At 35.0% G+C, this 14,578-nt stretch overlaps 2 protein-coding genes and 1 long non-coding RNA gene across 5 annotated transcripts; 2 read left to right on the top strand and 1 right to left on the bottom strand.

The window, feature by feature from the left end:
- The first annotated feature begins 840 nt into the window (after nt 1-840).
- On the top strand, nt 841-6,714 carry LOC128681175 (uncharacterized). 3 transcript variants are annotated; one of them, XM_053764888.2, is made up of 10 exons: nt 844-1,076; nt 1,618-1,680; nt 2,160-2,276; nt 2,898-3,041; nt 3,335-3,388; nt 3,916-3,966; nt 4,663-4,773; nt 5,194-5,268; nt 5,904-5,930; nt 6,447-6,714. In XM_053764888.2, exons 1-10 carry the CDS (start codon nt 1,023-1,025, stop codon nt 6,549-6,551), a joined length of 801 nt encoding a protein of 266 aa, XP_053620863.1. In that variant the 5' UTR covers nt 844-1,022; the 3' UTR covers nt 6,552-6,714. The 3 variants fall into 3 exon arrangements, with proteins under 3 accessions (XP_053620864.1, XP_053620863.1, XP_053620865.1); XM_053764889.2 differs by lacking the exon at nt 3,335-3,388 and having other exon boundaries at nt 841-1,076; XM_053764890.2 differs by lacking the exon at nt 1,618-1,680.
- Nucleotides 6,715-6,726: 12 nt separating this feature from the next.
- Nucleotides 6,727-13,371, bottom strand: LOC128681176 (uncharacterized protein). Its single transcript, XM_053764892.1, has 4 exons — nt 13,080-13,371; nt 12,611-12,745; nt 11,896-12,154; nt 6,727-7,441 (listed from the first exon to the last, which is right to left on the bottom strand). The coding sequence occupies exons 1-3, from the start codon at nt 13,204-13,206 to the stop codon at nt 11,907-11,909; spliced, it is 510 nt and encodes a 169-aa protein (XP_053620867.1). The 5' UTR covers nt 13,207-13,371; the 3' UTR covers nt 6,727-7,441; nt 11,896-11,906.
- LOC128681178 (uncharacterized) lies at nt 10,702-11,883 on the top strand. The gene is made up of 2 exons (XR_008405943.2): nt 10,702-10,995; nt 11,182-11,883. It is a non-coding gene; the product is annotated as an uncharacterized LOC128681178 (long non-coding RNA).
- Nucleotides 13,372-14,578: the final 1,207 nt, after the last annotated feature.

Below are 14,578 nucleotides of genomic sequence, written 5' to 3'. Positions count from 1 at the left end.
ATTATTTACGGATAATGTTTTAAATTATTTATTTTATTTTTAGTATAGTCGGATAAGGAAATAATATTTTGACGTGACAACGTCTTAAATTAGGTTGCGGCTGGGAGTCACTTATGAAAAAGTGTAGGGTAACGTTACGATGAGTCACCGAACGAGAGAGAGGCCCGCCGAATGCCTTGCGTCCCACTTAACTATGATCGGTCTGCCGCGCGCGTAAAAAGACGTTGTCACGTAAAATCTTCGCCCGTAAAACCGACTTTACGGGCAACCATTTTTTTTGATAAAAATAAATTAATATCTCATATATCAGGATTACACTGTTATTACCCACTTCAATAATTACCAATGAAAGAGAATCGAAATTTTTTCTGAGTAAAATCTATTATATTAATCCGAATTCTGAAATTCCCAAGGGAGCGAAGCCACGTGTTACAGTGACTATAGTGCCTTAAAGTACGAACTTTTCTTCTTAACGTGTCGTATAGGAGAATTATATTAGTGAAGCCACCTGTAGAGTTTCCAATCACAGTTTTCAACGTACTTACGTCAAGTCACAACAATGTCAAAAACTATAAAAAACAACGGAACTCAGCGGACCTGCAACGTGCTGCGTCGTCGTAACGGAGCACGACTTAGCAATGGGACCTGGCTCTTAGTAGACATCCACCACAGGGGAATTATGAGGTCCCACCCACTCTAGAGCGGGAACCGAGTGGGCTACCGTGAAACTTAATACCTAAACGTAACACGGGAAAAAAGAGAGAATGTGAACGTTTGTATAATAACATGCTACGTGTTCGTTTGTTTCGTGGTAGGCCATCTCGATATCGCGTAGGTATATCGTGATAGTATACCGTTTGGTCGAAAACAAGGCAACCAATAGTGTCGTTATTGCATAAGTAATATCTTTCTTCAAAATTACAACTGCAATCAACATTTATGGCGAAAAGTTAATTAAGTTAGCTTCAACTATATACCTAGGCAGGTATATTTCTTCATTAACTACATTACATGATGTAAAAATGAAGTGTATTGTAGTAACTGTTGTCTTAATTTTGCACACGTCTGTGTTTGTGGTGAGTTTAATTACCTATTACCTATTCACGTTTAATCCAATGCTAAAATTACGATTAAGTAAAAAAGTTATTTATTATTTATCCAAGTAGGTTCTTATATCTAAAAACATTCATGTCACGATTAACTTAAACCCGTTTTGATACCTGTTTACCGATTGCCGCCATGAATGCGTGAACATTGCGTATTGCGTACGAGTGCTTTTATTTACCATAATGAAACACCAGCAAGGTATACCAAATCCGCTAAAGTTTGGCAAACTGTTCGACGACAATGTGGAGCCGGCATGAAATAATAGGTGGGTTTTTGTGTTCTCTGGAGCACCAGAGGTTGGCACTTTCATCCAAACAAACATTAGAAATGTATTTCGCGGCTTCGCTTTAGGGTAGTGGATTTAAAAAATAAAAAATATATTTTGTGAGTGAAAAGTAACTGCTTAAGTGGTCGTACGAACGGGCGTTAATTTATAACGTCGAATTCTGCTAAACGTTCGAACGTCGACTAAGATGATAATTGTAAATTGAAATTTACATAAAATTTCAGCCGTTGGTTTATTCCATATCCCGCGGGAATACTAACCGTTTCGATTTCGGGGGAAAAAAAAAGGTAAAATATAATTATAAGTCACCCGAAGGAAAGAAACGTAGCACGTTACTAATTTCCACATGCTGTCTCTTTTCCCCATAACATATAAAAAAGAGAACAAGTTTTTTATATGTTATGGCGAAAATTTCCCCATAACATATAAAAAAGAGAACAAGTGGAAGCAATGACGTGCTACGTGTTTTATGTTTCATGATAGCCCTCTTGTACCTACACGGGCGAACAAATAACAACAAATACAGTGGCTTTTGATCGCGTTGCTTTAAAAGTTTCAACCAGATATCTTTAAACGTTCCTGAGGTACCTATCTATCTAAAGTAATAACATCAAGAAAAGGGGGTCTTGACTGACGGACAGACAGGTTCTGTTATTAATTTTAAGGTAGGTACGTAACCCTAAAATGATTACGTAGGTACATAAGAGTATATATATTTAAATTTAATTTGTCTGGATAGAAATCAATCACCTTTTATATTTTACAGTTGGGAACTCAAAGGAATGCATCGGAAGAAGTTGTAGAGGGCAAATCCAACAGTACCAATAGTAATAAGAAAGTAGGAAATGGTGGAAACATACCTTTTGATCCGAGAAATCCACCAGTAAGTAACATTATGATTAAGTAACTACATAAAATGGCATTTTTCCGCCTTCATTAAGAAGCGGTGGTGGTTTAATGGTTAAGACGCCCAGTGGGTTGAAAGGTTTCCCAGGTTCGAATCCTACTCGTGCCACAGGCAGCTAACCAATTGAGACCGGATGCACTATGTCACTATGTCTAGCCGGCTTGACTCCAGTCTAGCCGCACTTCGGTTTAGTCGTAACAATAACAGTCTGCACAGGCAATGCCATTTTTTAAGTAGGGGTATGTAGGTACTTCAAGGGCCTACATGGCACTTAACAGCGAGGGTCAAAAGTCTGTTCTATTTTTTGTGAGTCGCTCCGTTACCTGGTCACTGGTGGAACTTAACAGCTTTATTTAACGGTTGTTATATGTGACTGGACATCATATATCTGTCTATAATAATAATCATCATAATCTGACTTCGTTCGTGCAAGCGCATTTTTGAAGCGCGTTAGAAAGTGCCAACGGAATAATTGAAATATCCGTGTAGTTAACACTTGAATGAATCTAATCATAAAACTGAACCGGACTTAGTCCTCGTTGGTATGAACGCTTTTTCGACGCGTGTCATAAAGTGGCGCCATTTTGATATTTTCAGAAAAAGAGTAAACAGCTGGAGACTGAGATAGAGGCGGGAAGCGTCGCAGATATTTTTGCTCCTAACGAACATTTTGCTATAAATGATTATTACAATCAATTAGGAAGGAGATTCGTCCCACAGTATCCTTATTATGAGAAAGAGGTGAGTTTCAATCAAAACCTACTATTTTTCTTAATCTAACTTACCTACCTGAGATATATATATCTCAGGTAGGTAAGTTATATATATATATATATATGTCCGCCATTGCGGTATATATATATATATACACCGCAATGGCGGACGCAAAATACTTAAATAAGTATTAAGGTGGACAGTTTATGTTCACTAGTTTGTATGCGACCACTTTCCATGGTTACGTGGTCGTAAAAGTCATGTCAGATGCCTTTACGCGACTTGAATAAAGTCTTCAACATATAAAAACATACTTTCAGAAACAAGCTGTAGAAGACAAAAAGGCGGAAGATGTTTTACATAAAATCATAATGGTTTGTAGACAAAGTATAATTTGTTGGAATTCTCGACATAAGTAGGTATCTACTTCTCCTAATTGGAGTTAATTACCCACATAACGATTTACAAGCTTTTAGTTAACTTGCAATGTATGTAAGTACTAGCGGCTCGCCCCGGCTTCACTCGGGTAAAACCATAATAAAAAGTAGCTTATATCACTCCTGAAGGTTTCGCCTATCTCTGTGCCAAATTTCATCAAAATCGGCCATACTTGGCCGATTTTGTTTTGAGTTTCTTCATTACAAACAAAAAAAAAAACAAATCTTTTCTCTTTATAATATTAGTATGGATGAATGTTTGAGTGGAATTTCGTAACTTAATTTTGTAGCAGATATCGTCAACCGACTGAGCTGAAATTTTGTATACACGTTTCGTTTTCTTTCGATGACAATGCATTATTATGACCGAGGGGACGAACTTCAACGGTTTACTGCTCGGACGCGATTTTTGTGTCACGCATGGTATGCAATAAGATCTCCCTGATATTGTATTATTTTCCCAGGAGTCGAAAGATAAGTACGAAAGTGATGATATAAAGCTTCTTCCAGTCAAGGTAAGTAAGATCGTACGTTTTCTTTTATCTATGGATCGTACTCTACCTTACATAGGTACATACATACCCCTAATAAAGTATTCAATTTTAAAGTGTAGGTACACAATAAAACCCTTAGAAAGGGCCTGCAACAATACGACATTTTTTTAGTACTGCTGGATGGGTATTTTTTCTCATTTGTTGATCTATGCATGGAATGAAGTCTATTTTTATACGATAAATAGCAAAAGAGAAACCGTAGCGCGTTTTAATTTGAGTCAGCGCCATCTATTGAGATATTGGGGCGATAAAAGTTGTTTGTAAGTAAACTCTTTATTTTATGAAAAAATTAAGAGAAAAGAAAAAGCAAACAGGTTTATTTGTTAGACGAATATGACAAAAAAACGAAACGGTTCGTCTGTTTGGGATCCTACGATGCCACAGATACACAGAGACGTTAAACTTATAACACCCCTCTTTTTGCGTCGGGGGTCAAAAAAGGGACGCGCGAGTTCATGAAAAAAGTCCGCTATCGTGGACTTTTTTCATGCCAGCTCCACACTCTGTGTTTGGCGACAGTGTGGAACTAGCATAATGCCAGCTCCAAACCGTCGCCTAACTCGGACACTTGCCGACGCGAATACGTGAACATTGCGTAGTTAGTATCAGTGATACAGTGATGGCATAAGAATTACTTAATAATTGCCATTTGTCCAGGCGTCGCCAGAATTCGTGCTGGCCGTGGCCAAGCAGTCCAAACTCCTTGAAGAATCCAAAGTAGGGAATCCTACTAATGACGTCATAGCTAAAGAAAGTTTACGGACAGGAGTAAGTATTTTGTATTTTTACTACATATCTGTGGTATATTAAAATCCCAAATTTAAGATATAAATATGAGTAGTTACCTATATACTTTCTTATATATTATAAAAAAGTCCCCCTGTCGCTTTATGAACGCTGTAAAGTCAAAAACTACCCGACGGACTTTTTTACGGTTTTCACCATTAGATGGCGTGATTCCTGAGGAAGATTTGAATTGTATAATTTATATATACTTTAATCCGAACGAAGCCAGACGCTAGTAAAACATATTTCAAAAAGGGAATTTGCTATGCTATTTTAATATAGTATAAGTAGAAAACGCAGCCTAGTTATTTGGCCAGCGAATAAACCACTTTTTGCTCGCCAAAATACGAACGCTTTGCTGGCCATTTAAATAACACTCTTTTAAAATTAACTTTTCCTAAGGAATATTGGAATGACGTGTGGAAAGAAGAAGTTAATCCGAATATTCTCAGATCAGGAGATTCAGTGCCACAAGAGGTAAGAAATTGATCTTAAAACGTCGTAATTTTTCACAAGAACATGAGCCTACTTCTAGTTGACCAAAAATCATAAAAGATGGCACCTAGTACGGCCTTACAAGACTGATAAAGGAAAAAATCCTAGAACTGTACAAAAACATACAAAATGAGATATTTACAAAAAAAATATTTTTGACACAATTTTATTGTTGTCAGAGAGATATTGCATTCAATGTGTGACAAAAAAAATCATGTCCATGAGTTCCCATGTCTGGAGCCGTTCTTCGGTGCACCGCCACCAAATTGACCTGAGCGAAGTCAAAGGCAAAAGCTAGTTTTCTAATATATCATATTATGGCGTGCGCTTTGATGCCCGATGCCACAACGAAGCTGTGGGTCTTTTTCTGTCTTCTGTCACAGATTATATGTATAATACTTCTATGACTGAGCCCCAGCGACAATAAGATGAAGTGGTTACCTCTGCTTCTTAGGATGTCTTAACTTCCCTGCCAGACTTATGCCAATATTTGTTACCAAACAGTGCAAAAATATATGGGTTTGTGTCGTATGTTTTAGTAATAAACTTGGAAAATATTAGGCGTGAACCCAACAAAAAATTGCATGTCCCTGATTTATGTTTCATTTTAATTCCAGAAAAACGCTGGGTCGTTACCGAGATTAGTAAGTATTTAAAAACTAAATTAAAAATTTAAGAATCCGTAGGTACTTATTGACATCGGATGACCGTTAGCAAAGAACTGACGGTATCGGATCGGCTGAACACACATTTTCCATACATAACTAAGAACACTTTCGATTAAAAACTCTCTTTTAAACAAAAAAACAATTGGTAAAATCCCTTCAGCCGTTTGGCTGTTACGATCTACGGACAGATACATAGATACACAGACGTTAAACTTTTAACTCCCCTCCTTAACAATAACACAAATTAATTACGACATTGAAAACTTACAAAACATAGTTGCCAGGTGAAAATCAACTTTATTTCAATTTTGACATAAACAAAGTCCACGGCCGCGTCTGTTTATTCGCATGAAACTCAAAAACTCATAGTGTGATTCCTGAGGAAGGTTTATTTTACCTGAGCGAAGCCGAGACGGGACGGGCCGTACACACACACACACACACACTCGATAAGAAAGAGTCACATTCTTTAAACGAACTATTTATTTTCAGGGTTCAGTGATAACAAAAATTATGCCAGGGACGAAATTGTACGACCTAATATCGGTACTCAAACGAGTATCTCCCAAATTTCTGTACGTAATGAATGTAAATTAAAAAATTATTTTAAAATAATCACATTGTTGTTTTTATTTATTAACGTTACAGTCGTAAAAAATATAGTTCACAGATTTTTATTATGTACATTGCTGTGGTAGGCATCTCAGGTAGATATAACATAAACGCATCATATTAATTGGAAAATAAATAAGATTTTTTGGTATGAAAGATAAATCTAACGAATAATGACAACTCATAGAACAAGCGTTGTTGTCTAAGATGTAAGCCAGTCTTCGTAATTACTGGCGTGTAATAACTAATCCAGTTTAAATAAAGTTCCAAGCTTAGTTGCCTTCTACATGATCCACACGCATTTCATTCATGGGGAGATTTCCTAACAAATTTGTAGGTCTGCACAGTTTTATATACAGGGAATTTACGCAATGTAACAGCTTTCCTTTGACCTTGCAAGGATCCGTTGTTTCCACGTAATCTACTAGGTTCCTCAACGCGTCCCGGACAGTTTTCGGATTTCTTAGCCTCACGATCGCATCGTAAAAGTAATTTACGCTTTTCGGATATTTATTCATAAATACCGCTAAATCTACAACTTTTTTAGCGTGTTCTCGTCTTAATACTGAAGCAATTTTGCTCCTCTCATTAAATTCCTTTTTTAAAGTGGCTTCACTTTTAAGATAGTGTTTATGGTTTTTAGGCACATAATCGAATTCGTTGTACAACTGTCTCCGAAATGATCCAAGATTTATCATGTCTATGGAATCTTTTTCATTGTTGAATTTTAAATAGATGATTTCCATTGGTTCATCTTCTTTATAATATACAGTTTTGTTGAAAGGTAGATTGCGTAACTCAGGAAAATGGCTTATCGGTGGGAGCGGCTCGGTGTTATCTTCAAGCCCAAATGCGCTCCATATTAAACCAAGAACCTGAAAAAACAAAAATACTTTTACACTAATCTTCTTGTACACTAATAATATTATAAAGGGGTTTTATTTTTCAACCGATTTTCAAACTTCGGTAAGAGCCATGCCCCATTCAATTCAGCTCAGTTGTAGCTTGTGCTCCGTTGTTTTCTATAGGCTTTGATACAGACGTGCGTTGTCGTACATAGAAACTTCATACAATGTCTGAGGTCAAAACAAGTACGACTGAGCAATAGGGCATAGCTATAAGAAGCTATATTATTCCAGTGTAAGTGATATGGGGTCACACGGGAGCGCAGCCATCACGCAGCTAAAATATATTACAAAAAATCTCGATTCCCTTGACTGTCAGCGCATACAATATATCTATACAATACACATTTCATGTCAACTACGGTTCTGAATTTAGAAAATAAAAACCGATTTACAATGAAGAAAACAGAGGACATTTTAACAACGGCGACTGGTTAAAATATATTTAAATCTGTAAAAAAATAAGTAGCAATATAAAATAGGCCGTAAACTAAGTTTAATAGCTTTCCTTATGTACCGATATAAAGAAACATTTTCTGTTGTAGACATAGGTACTAAACTACTACTGAACATGTTAATTTAGGTTACTGCTACCGCTGCGTTACAGATACAGTTAAAATACTAAATTTACTTAATAAAGATATTTTATATTTTCATTAAAATGCGCATTCATCACATTTATATGCCGTGTGTCATCTCTCTATCATTAATTTCTATTGTTTGCTTGTATGTGTATTGGATACTCCCGACAAAATGTATGTTCTTATATACAGTGTATATATCAACACAATATATACTGCAGTTCGTGCAGGCGAAGGCTGGTTTGAGCTATTGATAAGGCTAATGGGTAGGCGTCATAGGAAAAAGTTATGAGTCTATTTTTATTTATTGTTGTAAAAACGTGCAAAAAATTTTATTTTAACCACAATAGGGTAACGGATGAATTTAAATTCAGCTTTCGTATGTGTTTTCAGAGAAACAAACCGCAAAATAAAAGTAGAGCTGTTGAATTTTGACTTTGTAGTTCTGGTTGTGGTTTTTATTGGGATGTGTGTCTACTGACTGAACAAGAGTTATATATATATATATATATATATATATATATATATATATATATATATATATATATATATATATATATATATTTAAATGTTTTGTTTTGTAATAACTTTAATTAAAAACAAACACAAGCTTACGTTTTAAAAATAAAAATAATAAATAATTTCTAACTAAAAACAACAAGTATTTGTCGTTTTCGTTATAATTTAATTCTTCCTTTTTATATTGGTCAAATTCAAAGTATTTATTCAGAAACATTATTGTAATGTACTGTAATCAACAATGCTTTTCGACATACGTTACTTAGTTTCAATGTAAACTTTGTATCAATCAATACACGAATGTATCGACAAAACTCAGCAATTTACACAGAAAGGCGGCCATGAGGGCTGACGTTTAGAACGATAATAAATAGGAATAAACGCTACAACAAAAATAAAACAAACAATCGATTCTTCGAATTTATAGCACCAATGGGTTTTAAGAAAATAATGGGTTATTGTGAATAGATAAAATATTGAGACCTTTATTATATGGCAATTGTTTTTCGAATTTCAATTGGTTATTTTGTCTAGAAACGCAACCAGGTTTGACCGCCGCAAACCTAAAGCATTTGAGAATCTCGATAATTTTTTTCTTATCTCTTAATTCACAGACCCCCTTAGCATGCCCTTGCAGTATCGAAAGTATATCAACAAAATCATCGACTAATTGTCGTTTGTAAAACTTTACTCTCATCATTTCAGCATATAATAAATTGGTCAATAAAACACGGTTTCGTATTTGTTTTATCACTTCTTGGGCCCTAGTTTTGGCCTGGTTTAGATTGACATTTCTTTTTTCCGACAAAGCTCTCATATCGGGAAGACTTAAAATTCTACGATACGATTGATCGATATCAATATAGTCATATTCATCAGCTAGATCATCCAGGTTGATCGAATGTTTTTCTTCTTTGTTGTAGAAGATTGGCAATTCATCATTCAGTTCTGACAATAACTGCTGATAATAATCTTCTTTGGCTTGCCCTAGGTCGTTGAGTAATATAATAGAGACTATCTGTAAGTAAACCGGACTCCAGACGCATGAAGCTATAAATAATACTGGAGCCAATAGTTCCAAGAATTTTTGATGCAAGGTACATACTTCTTGCGCGCAGAACGGTACACATTGCGTGAGTACGGTGAGTAGGTACACATTGCGTGGTATATATATATATGTATAACCTGTATTCACGTGTATGTTTTTAGCGCGCAAGGACGGTTTGGGTTACCGATGAAAAGGATAGCGATACATGTAGGTACGGGCTCCAGTCTTAATTATAGCTTCATGTCCAGACTTATGACGCGAACTGCGAATCGCAAGTTTGTATGGTTTTGCGTTTTTCGTTCGTACTGTTCCTTTTTCTACACTCACCACTTTTTGCCCTATACCTATCCATTTTCGCGCCGTAAGTCTGTTTGGGGCATAAGAATTAAGGGTCGTTCAGACGGATGTAATTTTTACGTCGCATTAGTATTCCTCGTATGCGAATTTCTGCTTTGTACACATATTAAGATCAAAATAGTAGGGATTTTTTCAGAATTATAGTTTCGTTTTTATTTTGCAGTATTTTGTAGTACAAAGCTGACATTCGCGAAGGTAACGCATAGTCGTAGTGGGTACTAAGGCTGTCTCAATCGCACATCTTACATGCGCAAGAGATGAGTGAATCACAGATATCAGACAGACTGACGCGCTACGAGTGTGCGTAACTTAGCAGACATCATAAAGACGTAATGTCTACAAGGTGTCTGCTGAGTAACATAATAAAAATAATTACTAATAGATTAATGAACATATTAACAATAGTGCTAACTAAAAAACACACACAACGTATTGTGTGCGTTTTTTTTTTGTTATACTGAACTATGAACAACAAAACTAGCAAACTGCAACTTTTCCTGTAAAATAAATAGTTATATTTAATACAATTCCACATTACATTAATAATAATATATATTATTTTTCAATAATATAGGTATTAAGAATAAATATGTATTTCCAATACAATGGAAAAATAGGAAATGTTGCAGTTTAGGGTTAATAAAATATATTTAAGATGCTTTTTAAAAGCACTATTCGCGTTTAAATATAACTAAGATAGTGTAATAAAAACCAAATTACTATAACAGAAAACAGAAACATCTTGTAATATAATTTTCTACGAAATGTTGTAATATCAAACAGCTGTTAAATAGCAAATATAATAATCATAAAAAGCCTTTATATGACCGGTTTTATTGCAACCAATATTTCTGTCAATAAAAGTAAAGAAAATAAGTTTTTTTACTGAAAAATTCAAAATTACCTCTATAGAAAAACCAATGAAAAAGAGATATTATACATGTATATTATATGAGATATTATACTAAATGTTGATAATCACAATCTATATTTTGATTTCATTTGTATTTATTAAACAGGTACATTAAATTGTGTTTCAATTGTATTAATACAAACAGGTGCCTATTACACTGTCTGTTTAGATACTTTGTTTTATTTACAAAAAAAAAGTGGAACACTTCCATAAAATCTGATAAATATCTAAAATCTATCTAAATAAAGTCATTTTACAGAACACATTCAAAAACTCCAGTTTTATTTTGCAGTTTGATTCAATGAAAATACATGTAAGACCAGAATTTAGATTTCTACATTACCCCGCAGTGGTGTATCCAAGAGGATATTTTGTGCCATACAAGAAAACCACTAGAAAATGGCCATATGTCTAAAACTATTCCAATGTCCTATGAGAGAACATAGCAGTGTGACCGGGGATGAAAAACAGATTTGTATTTTTGTTTTTTTTTTTTGGTAGTAATGAATAAACTGAACCAACTTTTATAAAATTTGGCACAGAAACCTAACAAAACCTTCAGAGTAACATGGGTATTCGTAAAGTTGATTATATATGCTATATTTTATAATTAAAAAGTTACAGATAGAAGATAAATCATAGGTTCATAAGTAAACCTCAACTAACTTAGGGTTACCAGTTAACCCACACCCCAATCGGATGGTCTTAGGGAATTGGGAGAAATAGACCCTGAATGGGAGAACTGTAACTCTTCTAGTGTAATATTCTATCAGTCATATCTTCTTAACTGAGGGTTATGAGAACCAGTAGCCATGACTCTCTCTATACTAGTGCAAATGTGAGCTTGTGGATTCTTTAAGGCCGAATCGACTTTGCTGTGTGCAGATACCTTCGGCCATCCATATAGTTGGTGCTTTTCCTTGACTTTGACATCCAGGAACTTGATCGAAGAGGATGAGTTTCTCATAACATTATAAAATTGTAGAAAATAAAAGCGAAGACTCACCTAATCTATTTTTATCCCCATTCGGTAATCACTGCGTCTATGAAATCCTCCGCTTTAAATCTTTTGATACTTGGAGGCAAATTTATACTGTCAAAATCGTTATTATATGTCCAAGGAAGCATATGGGTAATGCCATTTTTGTCATACAATATTGTATTATCATTATTGTTCGGTGCATTTTTTTCATCAAGTAGTTTGTTATAGAGATCTTGGAATGATGGCTGAAGTGTATCAGTTTTTGTTCTTTCTATTGCAGCTACTGAAATTTATGTAAACAATTTATTGAAAATACAGAAAACAATGTGTTTTTCTGTTTATTTGAAAGGAGCTCTGTTTATTTGAAAGAAGCCTTCAACAAAGTAACATAGAAAATAATAAATTTAATATTTCCAAAAGCTTTTCTTCTTTTTCCAAATTGCTATTGCTACCACTTGGGTTCAAGCCAAAATTGTTTTTTATTTTTATTAAGTACCTGAAGTAATTTTAGAAATTGTGCTAAGAATTTTCTGAGCCTTTTCCCAGATTCTTTACCAGCCTCTGTTGGCCACATCACAATGCTATCTCTGTTTGGTCTTATGATTGACTGGTAGTGGTAGAGAATGCCATATAGCATTAGGTCAACACTAATATATCTTTTTAAATTTTGTGCAATAAAGATTTTAAATAAATTACATAGCATCTTCACATCAAACAGTACATAGCAAAAAAATCTTACTATATTCCCGCATCTCATGGAGTTGTTCTTGTGTGTAATGAGAATATCTGCATATTGCCCCAAACTGGCATTCTCCACGAGTAAAACGAATACAAGGCTTTTTTTTCTGTTCTTCTTCTAATATTGTTTCATGGTCTGAAAAGTCAATGTTTTTTAATGTAGAAGTAATATTAGTATACTTATAGGTAAAAAAATTTGGGTGGGACCCAAATTTTATTTCTTTCCAATTTACATTTGGTAGAAATTTACTTCTTCTGTCGCAAGGTCCTATAATGCAATCCTACACCCTTATTTTCCGCGAGTTAGGGATGCTTGGGAGGTTGATACCCAACTACACGCGACTATTGTTGTTACACGTATAATATGTATTTAATGTAGTGGTGTCCAGGTGCAATTCTAGAACGTCATGCAATTTGCTATGTGACCTGCAGTTGGTTTTAGAGACACCTGAAACGAAACATTGACTTACCTTTAAATTTTTGATAATGTTCCTGTACTAATTTCTGATGCACAATACCTTTATTATGAGTTTTTACAATGGTCGGTGTCGCTACCATATTTTTGTCACAATAATTACAGTAATACCTCTTTCCCATTGTACAATAACAATTACAATATTTTGTTTTTATAATCTGGCCTAAAATTTATATCAAATAGGTATGTACATAACTGAAAAATATAAAAATAACGAAACAACCTAGCGGGAGAAACCTCAAATGAATGAAAACCTAGGCGACACGACAGGATATATTGACTTTTTGACATTGACAATAAACTTAAAGTGTTGCCAACCTATGCGTTTTAGCGGCTTTGTGTGGTGCCCCCCTTGGTCATTGGTGGTGCCACCATAGATTTAGAAAGGGCCCCGCGCTCTTGCTGCCACAGACATTCTTGGTCGGTCAATGTGCGTTAGTTGTGTTTGTAGTGCCATATTTCAGAAAACGACCAGACAGGCAATATTCTCAGGAAATTATTTAAAAATAATAATAGAAATATACCTAAGTAGTTCAGAGAAAATTTTCATGACATTTTCTCTAGGATAGGAAACAGTATCATAAGGCAGATGCTGTACGACGACTGTATATTACGCATAAATATTATGTCGGACGACTGCCTAGGTACCTAGGTACTTATGAAATAATGTGTGATGCGCCGTTGCGACCTAAGTACAATTGATTAGTAATACATGAGCGAAAAAAATTTATGAACTGATTAGTAGAATAAAGACAAATGAACGATACAACCTTGGAATCATCGGTTAGCAAACGACACTCTTAAAAAGCGTGAAGGTTGTCTAAATTAACCTTAAATTTTTTAACATGGGAGTATCTAAGTAAAAAATTTAAAGAATAACGTGATGAAAAAAGTTCTGGAATCGAGCTGTAATCGAAATCACGAACCTTTTTATTTGGGGCAGTGCTTTTAACCGCTGAGCTACCGAGAAAGTGCATAATGATCTCAGTTGTTCCGGATAGACAGGGACGTGGGTTCTATTCCCGCACAATTCCAGATTTTTTTCCTCTCATATTAGTTAGGTAGATATTATTTTCAGAAGAGGCATGTAGGAATTCTTATCTTCGCGTGTTTCCAGTTGCATTCGAGGTTGTAACGCCGCAAAGCCCGGAGTCAGCGTAAAAAATAAACCTGTGAATTTTGTAGGTTCAATTGTGAATTTCCAACTGCCTATGTTATATCCAACCTTGGGAATGCTATTATTGCCTATCAAGGCAGAATAAGTAACCAGTCTCAGTGCCCTATCACGTCAAAAAATTATGATAACTCTTAGATTAATAATTCTAAATTCTGTGTGATAACTAAGTACCTATACTTGGACTCCTTTAAGTTAAGACCGTTGACCGTTCTGTGGTAATTTTCCCTTAGTCGCCATTTGCGACCCCAATGGAAAGAAGTGTCACACACAATCAAAACACTGATCGATAGAACAAGAAGGCGGCAAATTGTTTCTAA

Source organism: Plodia interpunctella, chromosome 26 (genome assembly GCF_027563975.2).
Source record: "Plodia interpunctella isolate USDA-ARS_2022_Savannah chromosome 26, ilPloInte3.2, whole genome shotgun sequence".
Lineage (NCBI taxonomy): Eukaryota > Metazoa > Arthropoda > Insecta > Lepidoptera > Pyralidae > Plodia > Plodia interpunctella.
This window is presented reverse-complemented; position numbering and strand designations above follow the sequence as displayed.